The sequence below is a fragment of the Saccopteryx leptura genome, chromosome 5, assembly GCF_036850995.1.
Source record: "Saccopteryx leptura isolate mSacLep1 chromosome 5, mSacLep1_pri_phased_curated, whole genome shotgun sequence".
Lineage (NCBI taxonomy): Eukaryota > Metazoa > Chordata > Mammalia > Chiroptera > Emballonuridae > Saccopteryx > Saccopteryx leptura.
The window spans coordinates 91,800,914-91,820,735 of NC_089507.1; the positions used below are offsets into that span (position 1 = coordinate 91,800,914).

Genomic DNA, 19,822 nt, shown 5'->3' on the forward strand with positions numbered 1-19,822 from the left:
ATAAACGGACCATTTGGAAGGCTGATAATATTGTGTTTGATCTAAGTGTGGCCAATTTGTGAAAATTTATTGAGTTGTATAGGTATTCTATATATAAAGATTTTAAATTATTGCTTCAAACAAATCTTTAAAAATCCAAAAGAGACCCTGGCCGGTTGGCTCAGCGGTAGAGCGTCGGCCTGGCGTGCGGGGGGACCCGGGTTCGATTCCCTGCCAGGGCACATAGGAGAAGCGTCCATTTGCTTCTCCACCCCCCCCCCCTCCTTCCTCTCTGTCTCTCTCTTCCCCTCCCTCAGCCAAGGCTCCACTGGAGCAAAGATGGCCCGGGCGCTGGGGATGGCTCCTTGGCCTCTGCCCCAGGCGCTAGAGTGGCTCTGGTCACGGCAGAGCGACGCCCCGGAGGGGCAGAGCATCGCCCCCTGGTGGGCAGAGCGTCGTCCCTGGTGGGTGTGCCGGGTGGATCCCGGTTGGGCGCATGCGGGAGTCTGACTGTCTCTCCCCATTTCCAGCTTCAGAAAAAAAAAAATAAATCCAAAAGAATCTTCACACGAATTGCTAAAAATAAAAGAATTTATCAAGATGGCTTATAAGTGAAATTAATATACAACTGCATTTCTATACACCAGCAACAAAAAAAAACCTGGAATATATAATTTTTAAGTATAAATATAAATAAAAATATATAGTTTTAAACAACATTCACAATAAAAACTGAAAATGCCAAGTACTTAGAAATTAATCTAACAAAAGGCATGCAAATCTCAATAGAAAAATTATAAAACTTTATGAAGAGATATTAAAAACAACAAATATACAGAGATACGCTATATTTATACTTACAAAGCTTCATATCATAAACATGTAATTCTCCTCTAACTGATTCATAGATCCAATGCAAATGCAAACAAAATTCAGAATAGCTGACTCTAAAATGTATCTGGGAAAGAAAAGGTCAAGCATTTCTCTTCTGAAAAAAAAAAAAAAAAAAAAAAGATAGTGCCTATTTGCCCTTCCAGCAGTTAGGATTTGCTAAAGAAATTTGAAAGTTAGAACTGATAAAGAAAACACAGAGTGCCTGACCAGTGGTGATGCAGTGGATAGGGCACAGGCTTGTCAGCTTGAGCGTGGGGTCTCCAGCTTGAGCAATGGGTTACTGGCTCAGCTTGAGCCCCCTGTCAAGTCACATGTGAAAAGAAATCAATGAACAACTAAAGTGAAGCAACTATGAGTTGATGTTTCTCATCTTTCTCCCTGTCTGTCTCTCTCAAAAAAAAAAGACAAAGTGGCTGGTGGACTAGAATAGGGACCCCAAAACAAACCCACACATGTATGGAATGTTGGTACATATCAGATTGGCAGGGAAAGGAGAGACTATACAGTAAATGAAGTTGGAAAAAAATAAGGTAATACATATGAGACGAAAGAAAATTGTATCCCTAACTCACGCTACACACAAAAACCAACTCTAAATGAGTCATGAGTTAATAACAAGGCTTTACATCACTAGCAAATATAGGTGAATATCTTATAGACTTTAGAATAGAAAAGAATTTTTAAAATGGGATGCAAAAAGTACAGCTCAAAAAAGATAAATTTGACCACATTAAAATTAATAACTTTTATGAAAACCCCTTAAATAAATAAATTTTAAACCTCAAAGCTTCCCAGTCCAAGCTAGAAAAAATTGTGAATTAAGTTCATCTTATTTCAATTTCACAGAAGTTTATAAAATATTTAATAAGTGTACACAGAAATTAACAAACAGATCTAAAAGAGATAAAGATTAATAAAAGCAAATGAGAGTCCTTTAAATGTTTAATAAGATTACTACATCTTTGGTAAGACACTTCAAGAAGAAATCCAAATACAGATTGAAAAAAAAGTCGCATTACAGAACTAGATTAAGTATATAATAAGGGTAAACTGCGATAGTGAGACCCCTGTTCTTACCTACTGGGGTGATGGGGAACACAGAAAATATAGGTAAGCTATGTTCCAGTGTATGAAGGCTCTCACCTCCTGTTGTACTCATCTACCAAGCAAAGTCTCTCTAGGAATAAAGAGAATATATTGCAAGTAAATGCACTCATTCATTCAAAACCGCATTTGGCTCTCTATCCCAGCCTCCACCTCAGTGCCTGGTACAGAGATGAAAGGGATTCCAGAGGACAAAAAGTCAAGGACTGGGAAGGAGGGAAGTAACTCACAACCAGGACAGGGGAGAAACAGCTATTGGAGCATCAGCAAAGGCCAGGATATAACCAGAGCCATCTATCTGGTGTGCTGACAAAAATTGCACGGATGTGAAACATGATGGAATTAACAGACCTCGCTGGCATTTTCCCTGTCACTTGCCTGTTTTCTCACCTCAGTAGTGGCACTAGAAAACCGGCAAAGAAATTTGAGTGATTACTGGGATGCTCTATTCAAATTCTCTCTTCTGGGTCAGTGCAGCTGGCTCAGAGCCGCCTCCCCCACTGGACGCTGCCCTCAGCTTCAGGAAACTGCCTCACCTGTGGTCTAGGGGGGAGACAGGTGAAGGGATGGCTGATGTGGGAGCCCAACGGCCTGCTCCCTTCCCTGTTTAGGACAACTACGAAGAACCATTCTAATTCCAGACTTCCCCGTGGGAAAAGCTGAGGCCTCAGTTGCAACCACTTAGTAGGTCCCCTGATCCTACCTTCCTCATTCCTATGGATGTATTTTTTTAATAGCACTCCGCAATACATCAGCATGCAACTCTACATTTAGGCCCTGGCGGGGTAGCACAGTTGGTTAGAGCATCGTTGTCCCTGTTCCCATCCACCAAGGTTGTTGTTCAATCCCCAGTCAGGGCACAAGAAACAACCAATAAATGCATATAAGTGGGACAAGTCAATGTTTCTTTCTCTATATATCAAATCAATAAATTTTTAAAAAATGTGTTTTAATGATTTAAAAGTTTAAAGGACCTTTTGATTCTTCCTTAGAGCGCAGGCAAAGTGTTCTTTACCTTTTCTGGCCATGAACCCTTTTGACAATACAATGGAAAATAAAGACCCTTAGAAATATACATACCCACACTTAATATAAATGTTTACATTCTATTTTAAAGGGTTTTTTCTTACTTTCTTTCATCTTTAAGGCCCAGTTCAAGCTTTATCACCCACAGGAAGCCTCAAGTAGTTCTTTGTACATCGTCATTAGAGTAGCTACCATTTATTGAGCACTTACTCTCTACAAGACATGCTAAGTGCTTTAAATTCTTGATGCCTTTGATCATGACATAACTCTGCAGGGTAGTTACTAATATCTTTCTTTTAGAGATTTAAGGATTTGCCCAAAGTCACAGCTAATAATTAGCAGATACGGGAGTTAAAATTCCAATTTGTAAAGCTGTGCTTTGAACGGCAACGAAAAAGAAGGGAAAGTTAAAAACAGTAACTCTTTAAAAGTCACCTGGTAGGTAGTGTCAGAATTGGGATTTAAATCCAAGTCTAACCCCAAAGCTGGAGCTCTTTAAGGTAAATGTGTCGCAGCGCCCGTAGGAACGAAAAATGTTGATTTTGTCCCACTCTGCCCTTAACAGTTCCTTTGTCATTTGCATTTGCTTCTACAGCAAGTGCCAAAGGATCTTGCCGCTTGACACGGTGGATAGCATCACCGAGGGGAGAAACCTCGGTTACCGTACAACGTGGCGGCGCTATGCATCTCCGCCCACCTGGGAGAATTGTGTTGTATCCGTACAACATGGCGGCGCTCTCTCCAACGCGCCTCCGGATCTGACGCAACCTGTCCTGCGCAGTCGTTCGACCTTTGAACTCGCAAGCACCTCCCTTTTCCTCTTCCCGGGACGGCGTCTTTAAGGTATGGTTGTTCTGTCGTTCACAGTCTAGTTACTCCCTTTCCAATCAGCCGCCATCCGGGGAGTTGTGGGAGCCGGGATCTATCAGACGCAGTCTTTTGAGCTGGCGTGGGAGTAAGGGCTCCAGAGAAAGGCTGGTGGTGAGCAAGTCCCCGGCGTTTCGCCTCAGACACTGCTCGATCCGGACCCCTCCCGGGCCGGGAGTGGTTGGAGCTCATCACCCGCTGCTTTGCGGCCTTGGAAAGCCGGAGTTTGGGGACAGACGGGTTGTGGTCCGGCTAGTTGAGATGGCAGGAAATGGCGGAACACCGCATTCCTTACGCCCATGTTTTGACACTGCTGTTAGAGATGTTCTCAGGCTTTGGGTCGTTGTTTCAAATGCTTTTTATTTATTTTTACCAAAGCTGATGATAAGGAAGAGGTTTTTTTAAATGTGTTAATAGGAAGTTTCCTGTCGTAGTTTGGGAGTTGCACACGCGGTAGTGGCTGGTTTGGGTCGCTCGCAGTGGCCTTCGGTCTGACAGTTCTTCGTGCGATGTTAGGCCCTTGTAATAAATGCAGGAAGCTTCACATAACGACATGGCTGTGAAACAGTGGTTACAAAATTTGGGATAAAGAAATGAGGTTGATTCAAGTCTTGCTTATGTTTTCGTGTTACTTTGTGTAGTTTACCAAAAAAAATAAGTCATTCATACACGTGTCTGTATGTGGCACTTAAGTCGACCCACGTACTGCTTTCAGGCGGGACACTGAACCCTGAGCACCTACTAGGTGTGAGGCTGATGTTCCTAGTTTTAAAAATAGACCCTTTCCATACGGTTCCTTACTTAAGGTTACTATATGTATGAGCAAACAGGGATGCTGTATATAAATAATGTGATGCTATTTTGTTTACAAGGTGCAAATTATTTCTGCAAAGCAATTTTATTCCTTCTTGTTGTAGGCAGTCACAATGGTCCAGCGTTTGACATACCGTCGGAGGCTGTCCTACAATACAGCCTCTAACAAAACCAGACTGTAAGTATGTCTAAAATTTAAAATACACGTTGTTACTTACTCCGCAGAATGCTGAGCTGTCGTCCTTTCACTCTGCAGGTCCCGAACCCCTGGTAATCGGATTGTTTACCTTTATACCAAGAAGGTTGGGAAAGCACCAAAATCTGCATGTGGGGTGTGCCCAGGCCGGCTTCGTGGAGTAAGTGAGCCTGTTGTGAATAAGTTGACAGGTTGAAGTTCTGAGCATTAATTTTTTGGTATGGGAATAGTGAAGGAGAGGTCACCATTAGGAGAGGGGACTTTTCTTAAACATCGGTAATCCAAACCTGTCAAGAATATACATTTCTCTTAGAGCCAGTGTGAGTAATACACCAAATGTGTACTATTTCCTTTTGTTACCTAGTTTAATGTTTGTGCTTACTGCCTATTAAAAAAACCTAGCATACTTTCTGTTCCTGTAAAAGCATCACAAAATAATCTCAATGTTTTCTTTATGCAGGTTCGTGCTGTAAGACCTAAAGTTCTAATGAGGTTGTCTAAAACGAAAAAACATGTAAGCAGGGCCTATGGTGGATCCATGTGTGCTAAATGTGTGCGTGACAGGTAACTATGACTCTTAAATCAAATGAACTTCCTTAAACAATTGTGTGTGTGTAACACTGCGTGTTAATCGTTACTAGAAGACTGGTGAAAAATTATTTAAAAGTTGTTTATTGTAGGGTTCTTCCTAGACTAGGGATAATTGGTGCTGTTCAAACTAATAAATGGTTCCCTGGCCATTTGGCTCGCCGTAGAGCGTCGGACTGGCGTGCAGGAGTCCCAGGTTTGATTCCTGGCCAGGGCACACAGGAGAAGCGCCCATCTGCTTCTCCACCCCTCCCCTCTCCTTCCTCTCTGTCTCTCTCTTCCCCTCCCGCAGCCGAGGCTCCATTGGAGCAAAGTTGGCCCAGGCACTGAGGACGGCTCCTTGGCCTCCACCTTAGGCGCTAGGTTGGCTCTGGTTTGCGGCAGAGCATTGCCCCCTGGTGGGCATGCGGGGTGGATTCCGGTCGGGCGCCTGGGGGAGTCTGTCTGCCTATCCCCCACTTCTCACTTTGGAAAAATACAAAGAAAAAAAACTAATAAATGATACTAGTTCAAAATAATTTATTAGGATTTTGGGCCATCTTTGTGCTAGGTACAGGACTTAAAATGTCCTTGGTTTTGTAGGAGAGGCTGATAAGAAACAGTTGGTTGGACATTAACATAGATGGATAGTGGGAAGTGTTAAAGGTAGGAACAGAATAGGTGTATGTAGTTTTAGTGTGGCTGGAGCAGAGTATAGGGGGAGATGCAGACAAAAGTGGAAAAGTCACATCATGAAGGACAGTTTTTAGCTTGATCCTTAAATATGTGGGAATTGATGGGTTTTGAGGAGGGTAGGGAAACCTTTCCTAAAATTAGCAGGATGGATAATGAAGTCATTCTTTAAACAAAAGGTGAGCACTTTATTTTTTTTAAGTAATGGGAGGAGGGTGGGTAGAGAGACTCCCTTCTATGCCCTGACTGGGATCCACCCGGCAACCTCTGTCTGGGTCCGATGCTCAAATCAACCAAGCTGTTCTTAGCACCTGAGGCTGATAGTTGGACCAACCGAGCCATGGCTTCAAGAGGGGAAGAGAGAGAGAAGCATATGGTCACTTCTCATGCGTTCCCTGACCAAGGCAGGAAAACGTCTGCATGCCAGGCCAACGTTCTATCCACTGAGCAAACTGGCCAGGGCCTACACAGCAATTTTTATAATAAATACTGTTGGAAGTTTATTAGAGACGTGTTTTAGTCACTTTTTGGTGAAACCAAGGCTTGTTTAAAGTTACATAGCTGGTAAGGGGCAGCATTGGCATTTATTCCAGGCTTTATTGAGACCCTTGCTCTTAACCCCACTAACTGTATTATTGTCTCCAAAGACCTAAGTGGAAGGATTAGCAGGATAGTGGCTTATCACAAGTGAAGAAGTTGGTCTGGAAAGTAGTAGCCTCCAGTTTAGTTAAGTAGTTCTTAAACCAAATCTGACATCAGACCTTGTAAGTTCATTTTGACTTTCAGGAGTTCATTTGTACGGGGATGGTAGGACATGTTAAAGGAATTTAAATACACAATAAATATAACTTCCATGAAATGCAGAACTTAACACTGAAGTTTAAAGGACACATTACTTTCAAGTCGCTGGGAATGTGGGAGTGGTATATAAGGTGGGCCCTGAATGATGAATTAGTTTGGACAAGAGGTTGAAAGGGAAGGCAGGTAAGGAACGCACAGTTTTGATCTGGCACACTGAGGGTGTGAAATATGATAAGTAGTGAGATGTTATTGGAAGGCATATTGGAGCCGAAAGGCTTATACATTTCAAGCCATAGGAGTTTGTCTCTTTACCCATGTTGTTCTCAGACTTCACTAGACATTCTTACATGGTGACATTTATTAAAAATGGAATTCTTAGGCCCTAGCTCCTAGAGATTTGGGTGTGAATCTTTAAGGGTCTTGAGTAAGTGGCATCAGTGGTATTTCTGTAATTTGATTACTTTAGAAACCCCAGGGTTTTGGTCTGAGCTATTAGATAACCCGGGGCACCAGTAGGGGTCATTGGTGGGACAAGTTTCTGTGGGAATTAAATGGGTGCCTTCACTCTGGAAATAACTTGAACAACTACCTACTATTTGCCAGGTTCTTTGCATTAGTAGTGATTGGTAAAAATTTATATACTTTCTCTCTAAATGGAGGTTCAGAGTACAGAAATTGCAAATCCTTCCCAATTCAATCTTTATAAAGACCCTGTAAAATAGGCATGAAATTATTCACGTGCCTTACAACAGATCAAGTAACTTACCTGAGATCACACAGCTAGTGAATGAGAGTTGGCCTTAAGACAGGCTCTACCATCCTTTTGATAAAGCACTTGGCTAATATTGTTTACCCCTTCATTTTGGTTCCCAGGACATAACTCTTCTGTGTTTTTACTGGAATTTTTCAATAATGTGGTTAAAACATTCTAAGATGTTTTACAAATCGAGTAATGTTGTTAGTCCTGGGTCCTAAAGAAATACGGTTAAATGAAAGGAACCATAGTGGCGGAGAACAGTCTCCCGTGGGTGATTTTATAGTTTATCATGACTGAAGAGGAGGGCAGGTACTGCTGGCATAGAACTGAAGAATTGGCCTTGGCCTGTTGGCTCAACAGTAGAGCGTGGGCTGGGCATGTGGAAATCCCAGGTTTGATTCCCGGGCACACAGGAGAAGCAACCATCTGCTTCTCCACTCCTCCCCCTCTTCCCCTCTGCCCCATTCCCTCAGCTCAAATGGTAGGAGCAGTCTGGCTGGGGCTTTGAGGTTGGCTCCATGGCTTTGCCTCAGGCCCTGAAATAGTTTTGTTGGCGCAACAGAGCAAGCAGCTCCAGATGGGCAGCACATTGCCCCCTAGTGGGCTTGTTGGGTGGATCCCGGTTGGGGGGTGCATAAGGGAGTCTGTCTCTTTGCCTCCCTGCCTCTCACTTAATTTAAAAAAAAAAAAAAAAGAACTGAAGAATTGCCCTGCTTTAAATGCCAGTGTAGGAAGGACACCTTAGGCTGCAAGAGTTGTCCATGTAATTTCATAATTTCAGTTTTTAGTTTGTACTTGTGGGTTTTATTTACATTTTGGGGTGTCTTCCCTGATAGCTTTGCTAATTCTTTTCTGGTACTTTTCCTGCCTTTGTTAAATCAGTGTTATTGGTTTAACTGTGTTCATTTAATATTTTCCTTTCTAGGATCAAGCGTGCTTTCCTTATTGAGGAGCAGAAAATCGTTGTGAAAGTACTGAAAGCACAAGCACAGAGTCAGAAGGCTAAATAAAAGATGAGGCTCTGGAGTAATAAAAACTTTAAAGGCTTGTTTTGCTGTTTCTGCTGTAATTTGTTAGTATACGGGTTTGGTGTCTGGGTGTTATTTAAGAACCCTGTAATTCCTAGATTCTTACATTTTCTAAATGACAGTAATGCAGTTTTAACCTTTTTCATCTTTGGCGCACATAAACTACTAAACTTCTGCACCACACCATAAAATGATTGTATTTTTTGCAAGTCTGACCTAAAAATAGGTATAACTTTGATTTATAAGAAAATTATAATGGTAATTACCTACCTTTTTGCTTTAAAGCGACTTTAAAATCTCAGGTGCCTTTACTTGTGTATCAGGGTTTCTGGTACCAAGAGTTAACCAGTCAGGTTCAGCCTTGTGTGGGGTGACCAGTAAGATGCAGCTCTATTATTTGATCTTTGTGTGGTTCAGGACAGCTGTTGTATTGGCTGTTGTCATTTTTTCCGACAGGTCAGTGCCCCTGACTAGGTATTGCATATTTTAGAAAGTGGCACACTGGTTGAAAATTGCAGTAGTGGGAAGTCAGTGGTCACCAGAATTTTTTTATGGTAAGTCTAGGAAACGCAGTTTGAGAAGGGTGGCCCTTATATCTGAATGTTTTGTTGAATACCATACCACTTGCATCATTTTCATAGCTCCTTTACCAGAACTTAATAGGACAGAAACCAGTACTCAACAGGTTATTTGGAATGGAACCATTTTTACATCATTAAACCCGCTTATTTCCTTAGTTTTCTTGAAAAATGGTCTATTTTGGAGAGCTCAAAACTATCAGCAAATAATGAACTGTGTGCAAAACCTCGTCATGGGTCTAGTGAGGTTCACATTCAGATTTATGTTAGATTTATAATCCAGACCAAAACATTAAAATAATAGTATACATGGTGGAGCAAATGTAGGTTTACAGTTGTTAGTATGGGAACTAATACATACAATGATAGGGAATGAACTCTTGTGTACTCACAACTAAACTACATTTGCCCCATCCTGTATTTTTCTCTCCAAACTATTGTTTCTGACTGCTCTTGATCATGCATAAATATGCAAAGATTTTAATAGTTAATTCTTACAGTGCTAGGACTATACCAAGCAAGCATCCATCTAAGTATTCTACATGATTAAAGAAATTTTATTGTCCTCCAAAATGATATTTTCAGGCCATGTCAAACATTTCCAGTCTCAAAAGTAGAGGAGTCCTCAGGCTACTTGCACAAGCCAAGAAATCTAGAAACAGTAGCTGGAGAATTCTGTAAATTTTGACCCTTCCCCTCTAGACATTGCTATTACTGGCCTGGTGTCTTATGCAGAGGAGCATTTCCTCTATAATTAATGACTGTACCCTTTTCTAAGGAAGGAAGAAAGCAAAAATCTTTCCAGCCTCTTAAACACTACATGGTACCACGCTGCCAGCCAACATCTTTGGGAAATAGTATTTTTAATCAACGTTTTGCAGGGGAGCGTCATCTATGTTGGCACTTGAACTGTGGCAGTTAATAATTCCTTTTTAACAGTAATTGATAACATCTCCATAGTGAAACACCTATTTGTCAATGCCTGACACTTCACATTTAGTCTTTCCAACAAACTAATACCTTTATTATCTACATTTTATAAGAGAGGGAACTGAGACACAGGTACTGTAATACTACCCAGTAGGATTTGTGCTTATGTGTTTTGGTTGAGATGAATGAATGTACTCTCGATAAATACTTTTAACACAAGAAATGATAGCTGAGACCTCTTACTGTCTCAGAAAGTTGAGAAGTTTTCCCCAGATGCCTTCCCATCAGAATTGTTAACCAACAATACAATACTTTTGGGTAATGTTTAATCATAATATAAAACAATTTTCAATAGGGATATAATTGAAAGCATTGGATTCTGAGGTAGGTTAACATCTCATTTCTCCACAACTTAGTGAAGCTGATAGATAATGCATGGACCTGTTTTGTGATCATGTGGTGTATTTGGTATAGAAATAAAAATTGGTATGTTCAAAATCTCAAAAGCAATGCCTTAAAATCCTTAAGTTTAAATGCCTTAAAATTTAATTTCAGTTAATTGCTTTGTAAACTAATTTTTGAAAGGCTTGAGATACAATTTTTAAATAGCTGGCCAGGCTCTACTACACCAAGTTCTATAGAAAAACTACTGAACAGAGGCTTTAAAAGTGAGGACTATCAAGTTTCAACAAAATAAGTTAGCTTAGGAATTTGCAAAAACTAAAGCATAAGTTACATACTTCTCAAATAACTCTTTATATGTTAAATGTTAAGTTTAACCTTTTCCAAGTTTGAAATGTTTTCACTTATAAAACATATTGGTGGACAATTTAGAAAGTATGGAAAAATAGAATGAAAATCCCCTTTGATTTCAGTATGCAGGTAATCATTTTTAACAGCTTAATGTTTTCCCATTTTATTTCTTTTTCTAGGCATAAGATAGATATTTTAAGTCAAAAGAATATATGTAAATTTTCAACCCTTTTTCCACCCTTAACCCCTGCAAACTTTTTTTTTGCAAACTTTTTTTGAAAAATTATTTTAGTGGCTGAATATGCCATCAAACCTATGTGCCATAATTTAAATCTTCCCCTTTTGAATATTTGAGCTATTTCTACTTTTTATTTTACCACTTGTGAGCATTCTTATTCTTCTAGTTCATTTATGCTGATTTTTTTAAAAATTCATAAGCTAGCATTAAAGTACAATACTTAAATGAGTCAAGTTTCATTATTGGGGTTGTAATGATATTTCCTAAGTGTCTCAGTCTGCTCAGTTTGCTGTAACGAATTGCTGTAGATTGGGTGGCTTGAACAGCCAAACATTTGAAAACGAAGTCCAAGATCAAGGTGCTGGCAGATTCAGTTCTTGGTGAGGGCACCCGCCCTGTTTGGCAGAGAGCCATCTTTTTGTATCCCCACGTTACAGCAGAAATGAGCTGTCTAGTCACTGCTCTCACAAGGGCACTAAAGCCATGATGACGGTTCCAAATTTTTTTTTTTTTAACAGAGACAGAGGAACAGACAGGGACAGACAGACAGGAAGGGAGAGAGATGAGAAGCATCAATCATCAGTTTTTCATTGCGACACCTTAGTTCATCGATTGCTTTCTCATACGTGCCCTGACCGTGGGGCTACAGCAGACCAAGTAAGTAACGCCTTGCTCAAGCCAGTGACCTTGGGTGCAAGCTGGTGAGCCTCACTCAAACCAGATGAGCCCACGCTCAAGCTGGTGACCTCGGGGTCTCGAACCTGGGTCCTCTGCATCCCAGTCCGCTCTATCCACTGCGTCACCGCCTGGTCAGGCTGACGGTTCCAATCTTATAGCTTAATTACCTCCCAAGGGCTCCCATCTAATACATTGGGGATAGGGTTCCAATATGCGAATATGGAGGGACACAACACATTTCATAGGACACTAAGGGTGTGAAAAGTGCCTGATTAGTGAGCATTTCTTCATTGTGTTAATTTAGTTCGTGACCACAGACTGCACTTCTTTACCCTCCCTTTGCTAATTCCTCACCACCTCACTCTCACTGTCCAGATCCAGTCCTCTCCTCCCTCCCCAGGGAGTTCAGAGTCTGTGTTGTGGTCCATAGCTATAGAAGACCATAGACTGGTGTGAACATAGTGCCCACTCTGTCCAAGTGGCCAAAAAAGATTCTGCGCTGTTCTAAGTTTTGATTTTATAAAAAGCAAAATGAAGTTTTTATTGAATCCAGTTTCATGCATATGACTTGAAGTATTTTTGACAGGTCCTAACAAGACATGTGAATGTAGTCAGTGGTGTTTTTTAAGTCTAATAATCTCCTTCCATTGAATTGTTTACTCTTAAACGATTTGGAGCTTGGGCTCCCAGTATTTTGATAGGCAGGGCTGTATTCAGCTTTGACTGTTAACTATTTTATTGTACCAACTAAAATCATATACAGACATACCTTGGAGACATTGGGTTTGATTCCTAACTACCACAATAAAGCAAGTATCACAAAGCAAGTCACACAAAGTTTTTGATTTCCCAGTGGATGTAGACTTAGGTTTATACTACTACACTGTAGTGTGCAATAGCATTATGTCTAAAATAATGTACATAATTTAATTAGAAAATACTTTATTGCTAATAATCATCTGAGTTTTCAGCAAGTCCTAATCTTTTTGTTGGTATAGAGTCTTACCTTCAATTTGTAAAAACAAAAAAACGCCCAGTATTTGTGGAGAGCAATAAAGTGAGGCACAATGAAACTACCACTCTTTGGAGTAAGATTGTGAGGCAGGGCCGAATATGACAATTTTTCTCTGAGTTAGATGACTTACTGCTGGTTAAAGGTCTATAATGATTAGATATTACCAATGGAAGCAGTGGTGTGTGGAACTAGCTCATCCTAGATGCCAATTATGTGTCTCTTTAGCTCTGTTCAGTGATGTCAGTTTGGTACCTTGAAATTGGCATGGTGGAAGTATTTATGCTTGAAAAATCAGCACACTATCCTCATGAGTTTCCTTTCTAAAGGATAAGATTCACAACATTTCTAGATCAAAAGATGCTCTCTGATTTCCAAAGTATTAGCCACTCAATAATTTTGAGTAAATCTTAAATGTGTCTGGATTAGTTGAACGATATAAACACTTTTGCCATACATTCACATTCCTTTACAATTTGCTTTAGCTTTCATTCATTCATTCACTCAACAAATACTTATTAGAAACTTCTGTTCCAGAAACTGTGCAGCAGAGTATATATCAATACAACTGTTAACAAAGCAGACTTTCCCCCTGCTCTCCTTATACGTAGGGGAGATCATGTTAAACAAGGATACAAATACATTTTTGATTGCACACATTGGGATAAGAATCATGAAGGGAAAGAACACAGTGCTGTTAAACTGTAAGGAAGGAGTCTCCTGGGAAGGTAAGGTAGGCTTTTCTCTGAGAAAGTGATTTTTATCTTAGAGCTAGAATAAGTAGATGTTAGCTAGGTGAAAAGTAGGGAGAACATTCCAAACATAAAAACCAACATGTGCAAATGCCTTAAGTTAAGAAACAACTTGTATTTTTTTTTTTAACTTTTTGGGACTCTTTTTAAAGATTATATTTATTGATTTTAGAGAAAGGATAGAGAGAGAGAAAGGTGGAGGGAGGCACAGGAAGCATCAACTTGTAGCAGTTGCTTCTCATATGTGCCTTGACTGGGCAAGCCCAGGGTTTCAAACTGATGACCTCAGCATTCCAGGTTGAGATTTTATCCACTGCGCCACCACAGGTCAGGCTTGTATTTTTAAATAATCATGTAACCCAATTCACTATATTTTGAGCCCAATAAATCTGATATATGTGAACAAATTGTTAATCACTAAGAAGGAACAGTTCCTGTTAGGAAATAGCTTTAGTTACCTACGAGGCCCCAAAAGATCGGTGCCACTTTTTCCTTCCTTAGGGATCCCAGTAAAGGGAAAACTTTCCTGAACTTTTTATTTTAGTTAGGAGCAAAAACATTCTACTCTGCATTAGAGGACATTTTAATTATGCAATCCCCTAGATACCTTAGCATCAACCTACAATTAAGGAGAAAAAGATCAAAATTATTGACTGAATTCCCTGAATACTTATTCAGCTTCTATATTCCTTGGCCTGTGCAAACAACTTGAGGGTTCTGAATTCTCTCTCTCTCTCTCTCTCTCTCTCTCACTCACTCACTTGTTAGAATAAGCTTACAGCTTGACGTGCCTGAAGAACAAATAGTCTTGAAGAAAGCTCAAATGTTTATTGCATCAGTTTAAATTGTACAAAGATTTTATAAGCTATATGGTCTGTTGCAATTACTCACTCCTGTGTTACAGTGTGGGAACAGCCCGAGGCAATATACCTAAATAAATGGTCAGCTGTACGCCAATAGAGCTTTACTCACAAAAACTGGTGTTGGGCCTGACCAGGTGGTGGCGCAGTGGATAGAGCGTCGGACTGGGATGCAGAGGACCCAGGTTCGAGACCTGAGGTCACCAGCTTGAGCGCAGGCTCATCTGGTTTGAGCAAGGCTCACCTCAAGCAAGGGGTTACTCGGTCTGCTGAAGGCCCACGGTCAAGGCACATATGAGAGAGCAATCAATGATTAACTAAGGTATCCCAACGAAAAACTGGTGGTTGATGCTTCTCATCTTTCTCTGTTCCTGTCTATCCCTATGTGTCTCTCTCTCTGTCACTGTAAAAATAAATAAATAAAATTTAAAAAAAAATAAAACTGGTGTTGGGTCAGATTTGGCCTGCAGGTTATTTGTGGACCTTCCCTACTCTGGATGACCACTGCTTCCAGCTGCAGCTACCAGCTGTCTGCACCTGCATGAGAAACCTCAAGCAAGACCAGCAGAAAACTGCCTTGTTGAGTCCCGTCAACCCAAAGGATGGTGAGAAAAAAATAAAACGGTTGTTTTGTCTTACCAAATTTTAAGGTGGTTTCTCGTGTAGCAATATACCACTAAAACAGTCATACAGTGCAATGGCCTTAAAAAATTTTTTTTCTGCTTGCATATCTTTTTAAAGAATTTTGAAAAGCTATGTAGACCCTTGCACATTTTTAGATTATCATCTTAAACTTTTCGTTATAAGTTTCAATTGTTGCAAAGGATATAATTTCCAGCATAATAAAGACAGGAATCATTTTTTAAAAAAGAACTGTTCTGGCAACTTCCCTGGCCTCCATCTTTCTTTCCTCGGGGCCAGGGAACCTTGCCGGGCGGGATATGCGCTCTGTACTCAATAAAGCCGTTTGCTATTCCACACTTTGTGGCTCTGGCCTCTTCCTTCCTTCTCGGTGGGGAAAAATACCTTACATTTTGGTGCCGAAAACCCGGGAGGAGTTAGAAGTCCTCAAGGACCACTCCTTTCTCCTCCCCTCCGAGAAAGAACCAGGAGAAAGAACCAGGATCTCTGATCTCCAACCCACTTCGGCACACAGTGCAGTAAATCCCCTGCCTCCAGCTTTCCTCTCAGTTCTTTCCGTATCCGTGGCTGGACCTTGAGTTTTTAGGACGCTAATACTCAAGTCTGACCACTCCGAGAACTGAGCGCGGCTGTGGGGGCACAGGTATTTCCCTCCCTAAGGAAGAAGAAACTGTTCTTCTCCACTGTGGCCAGGCCACAGAATCCACTCAATTAGCCTCCTGAAGGGACTTTCGGTGTTAACACCCTCACCAATTTAACTATCGCCAAAAAAGCTGGGAACTGATTGGAGATCTCTTACATTCACGGCTCCTAATTATTCGCACACCTGTCCTTAATCTCTGTGCTGCCTGTTCCACCGCGCAGGCCTTTTTCTGGCCAGAAAAACCTCACCTAAAACCTCTACTCCTAATCTTTCCTTCTCCGCGGACTCCCAACTCTCTTTCCCTCCTGCCTGACCCCCAGGGGCGCCTCTCTCCCTCACTCTTTCTCTCTCTTTCTCCCTCTCTCGGGACTTTTCTCTGGTCCCTCTGCGGACCTCTCTTTCCTCTGAGAGCCTCCTCCTCTCCCTTCGCAAAAACCTGTTTCTTATTCACCATCTACTACCTTCTCTTTCTCCTCCCCTGCTGGCAAAAAGAAAAAAAAAAAAGAAAGAACTGTTCTATCATTTTTAAAACATATCAATTAGGCCTTGACTGGATAGATCAGTTAGTTAGAACATCGTCTGAAGGGCAGAGGTTGCTGGTTCGATCCCTGGTCAAGGCACATACAGGAACAATGTCTTTCTCTCTCCCTTTCTCTCTCACTAAAAAAATCAATAAAATAAAAATTAAAAATATATATATATATACCAAGTAGAAGCTATATAGCAATCATTTTAAAACGAAAAAGAAAAAAAAAAAAGACAAGAATCAGCTTTTTTAACAGCTGGAAGTTTTATATTGAAAGTCTTTTCCTGATCAGTAATTCCCACAATTCTATTACTAAGAAGGAAGAAGCCGAAGAGGGAGGCAGGGAGTCTTGCCACCCATTTGTCCTCTGGATGAAATGAGGCCTCACTGCCTTCTCATCTGTGCTCTCTTCGCTTCACTCTGAAGGAACTCTCTCTCTCTCTCAGGAGAAATCCATTCTTTGACAATTTGGACAAGATAAAGAGGTGAGGATGTTGAATGAAAATGGGTCTTCATTCCCTCCCACCCCATTCTACATTGTATCTGAATTCAGGTCATCCGAACATAGGCTGAGACATCCTACTCCAGTGTCTAACCTCCCCGTTATGTGTAAAACGGAAAGACACAGAGCCCTGTCACTGGTGTTTTATGTCTTTAATATCAATCTATCAAGCATTATTTATAACTTGTTCACTATTTATAAGGAACTGTTTCAGACACTGGGATAAACAAAATAGACAAAAAAAATCTCTGCCTTATTGGAGATTACATTCCAATGAGGAGAGACAGACAATGAATAAATAGATGAATGAATGAATGGATGGATGAGTGAATATATGAAATATACAGTATGACTGATATATGCTACAGAGAGAAATAAAACAGGGAAAGGGAACAGGATGCAGGCAAAAGTAGGGGGATGAAATGTAAATAGTGATGTGGAGGAGAGTCTCCCTGAGAAGGGGACATTGACACAAAGACCTCAAGACTGGGGGAAAGACCCTGAGGCTATCTGGGGAAGAGCACTCAGACTAGGAAACAGACTGGAGGCAGGGGGACAAGTGGCTGGAAAGGAGAAGAGAGGAGCTCAGAGAGTTAACATGGCGCCAGGTTGGATTGGTTCTTATAGCCCTCTGTTTGGACCACTATGGGCCTTAGATCTGGGCAAGAGAGACCTCTACTCTGAGCCCCACACTTCAGAAGCACTGCTCTGGCTTCCCCTGGCAATACCCACCCACATGCCAAGAGTCCAGTGGACTGAGGGGGATACTGACCCCAAACATATACACCCCTTCTATACCGCCACCTGAGGAATAGGTACACATGGCCCCAGAAATCCCAAGCCACTTCCCTGGGCCTGACCACTCCTCCTTTCTCAATCTTTCAGGGAAGACTGGACCCCTAAGATACTCACCCAAACCCCAGGATTTTTGCAGGGCTGGTGAAAGGACCTTGGATGAGTGGGCTGAGCTGTCTACACACCTGCACATGAGGCCCCCCAGGTAGGAAGCAGAACCCAGAGTCTGGCATGAAGTGGGCTGCGCAGGGAACAGGCTTCTGTATCGCTGCCATGTTTGGACAGTGCACTTTGAAGAGCCCTAGAATTCTAATATTGAATCCAGCCTTTAAGACCTTTGGAAGGTATTCCTGTCAATGTAGAAGGCTAGAACTTATTGAACCATTTGTTGGCTTGGTTTATTAGTGTTTAGACATAATATTTGACAAGTTAGACATCTATTTGTACTCCTGTGCCGAGTCTTATAAAATGTTATGAGCAGGTCATTGGTTCTTGAGTGTATGGGTGGCCAGCAAAGGTGCTTTGTTTGAAGGAGGCTGGGCTGACCCCAGTATTGAAAGTTGTCCATTTACTACCCTCAAATTTTATATGCATCTAGTCAATGTACCATGGAACACCAACTGGGTTTGAGGTTCCCTTTCTTTTGTAAAATGGGAGAAAAATGATTGTAAAGGCTGGGAGTGGTTGGGGCGGGAGATGGAAGATCAATTTTAAGCAAGAATACATATGGAAGCTGATAATCTAGAATTTGGTTTCCTTAAAACTAGCAATGCCCCAGTACCCCTTAGTATATCTTCAGGTAACCCTGGAGATTGAAGGTATGAAGTACCAAATTGGGGGATCCCTGATTTATCAAAAAGAACATTTATATTAGAAGTGAGGAGGTCTGTACTATATATAGTCCTGGTTCTGTCACTAACTACTTCTGTTATCTTGGTTATATCATTTACTTGCCCTGGAAGATTAGATTAGTAGGTTCCTTAATGCATTTTATTTGTCCTGGTTGTGAATTAAGCATCTGCTGTGCTTCAGTGACTGGATGGACCTCTGAAGGTGAAAAACGATACCACCAGGGCCCTCAGGAGCTCATCATCGAGCTGTTTAGTTCAGCCACGTATGCCTTTTCATAGATTCCATTAAATCAATGGTTCAAGCCAATGGATGGCACCTATGTAGCATTTGGGAAATGTGTCAGGGCATTAATGCAATACATTCTGTAATGGATAAGACAGTCCTCTTAACAAATCGTCCCAAGTCCTACATTACTTTTTAATATCCAATCAGATTTCTATGTATTTGGGAAACCTGTTTTTTATTATCTAAGTCTTAGTAAACTCCATTTAAATATAAACAAAAAGTATTTTTGGTGTGGTTTTAATAAATACTGAATTTTCCAGGAATGCACTGTCTAAAACCAAGGGAGATTATATTTTTCTTCTGAACATTATCTAGAGAAATTCAAAATTTTGGGGGGGAAATAGCAAACCATAAAACTTTGATCTTTGTCAATGTAATCCACTAGTACTAGTACCACTTTTTAGGGAAAAACTAAATATATGGGTGAATGTGTTGATTTGCATTTTTTCTTAAATCTTTGGTGCTGTGCATTGTTTGCACAAAATCTGATTAATAATAAATTAAATTGTGGCATAACATATAAATCTATTATGTTCTGAAAAGAGCATCATGATTCTAGATGTTTTGCTTTTTGAACAAGTTAGAGAACCATTACTGTGGGCAACTGGGAGACACCAAGGAATTTTAAGTACATTAGCATTTAGAAAGTTTTCTTTAATGGTATGAAGAATTCACAGCAATTAATTCATCAAACATTAACTGTGCCTGGTGTATACCAGGCACTATGCTGGCACTGACCCTGGAGAGAATTCTTGGAGTACACACAGTCTCCCAGCTCATCAATCTCCCTTCCTTACCCTATCTTTCCACACACGTAAGCATGAGGCTTGGTATAGAGGACAAAGTGCAAGCTCTACTACTTACCCATGGTCTTGAGAAGCTACTCAAATTCTCTGAGTCTGTTTTATGAACCTACAAAATGAGTATACAATTATCTATCCTTCCGGGTTGTTACAAAGATTGAGTGTGCCTGGCACCTTGTAGGTCCTTAATGAATGCTAGTTCTGGTCTCTTTCCATCTCTCCTCAAATCCTTATCTCAAACACATCTG

General features: G+C 40.9%; 1 protein-coding gene across 2 annotated transcripts; it reads left to right on the forward strand.

The window, feature by feature from the left end:
• Nucleotides 1-3,794: 3,794 nt before the first annotated feature.
• RPL34 (ribosomal protein L34) lies at nt 3,795-8,745 on the forward strand. Of its 2 annotated transcripts, none has more exons than XM_066384808.1 (5): nt 3,795-3,846; nt 4,788-4,861; nt 4,940-5,039; nt 5,340-5,443; nt 8,623-8,745. In XM_066384808.1, the coding sequence occupies exons 2-5, from the start codon at nt 4,797-4,799 to the stop codon at nt 8,705-8,707; spliced, it is 354 nt and encodes a 117-aa protein (XP_066240905.1). In that variant the 5' UTR covers nt 3,795-3,846; nt 4,788-4,796; the 3' UTR covers nt 8,708-8,745. The 2 variants fall into 2 exon arrangements, with proteins under 2 accessions (XP_066240905.1, XP_066240906.1); XM_066384809.1 differs by lacking the exon at nt 3,795-3,846 and adding an exon at nt 3,870-3,984.
• The last annotated feature ends 11,077 nt before the right edge of the window (nt 8,746-19,822 follow it).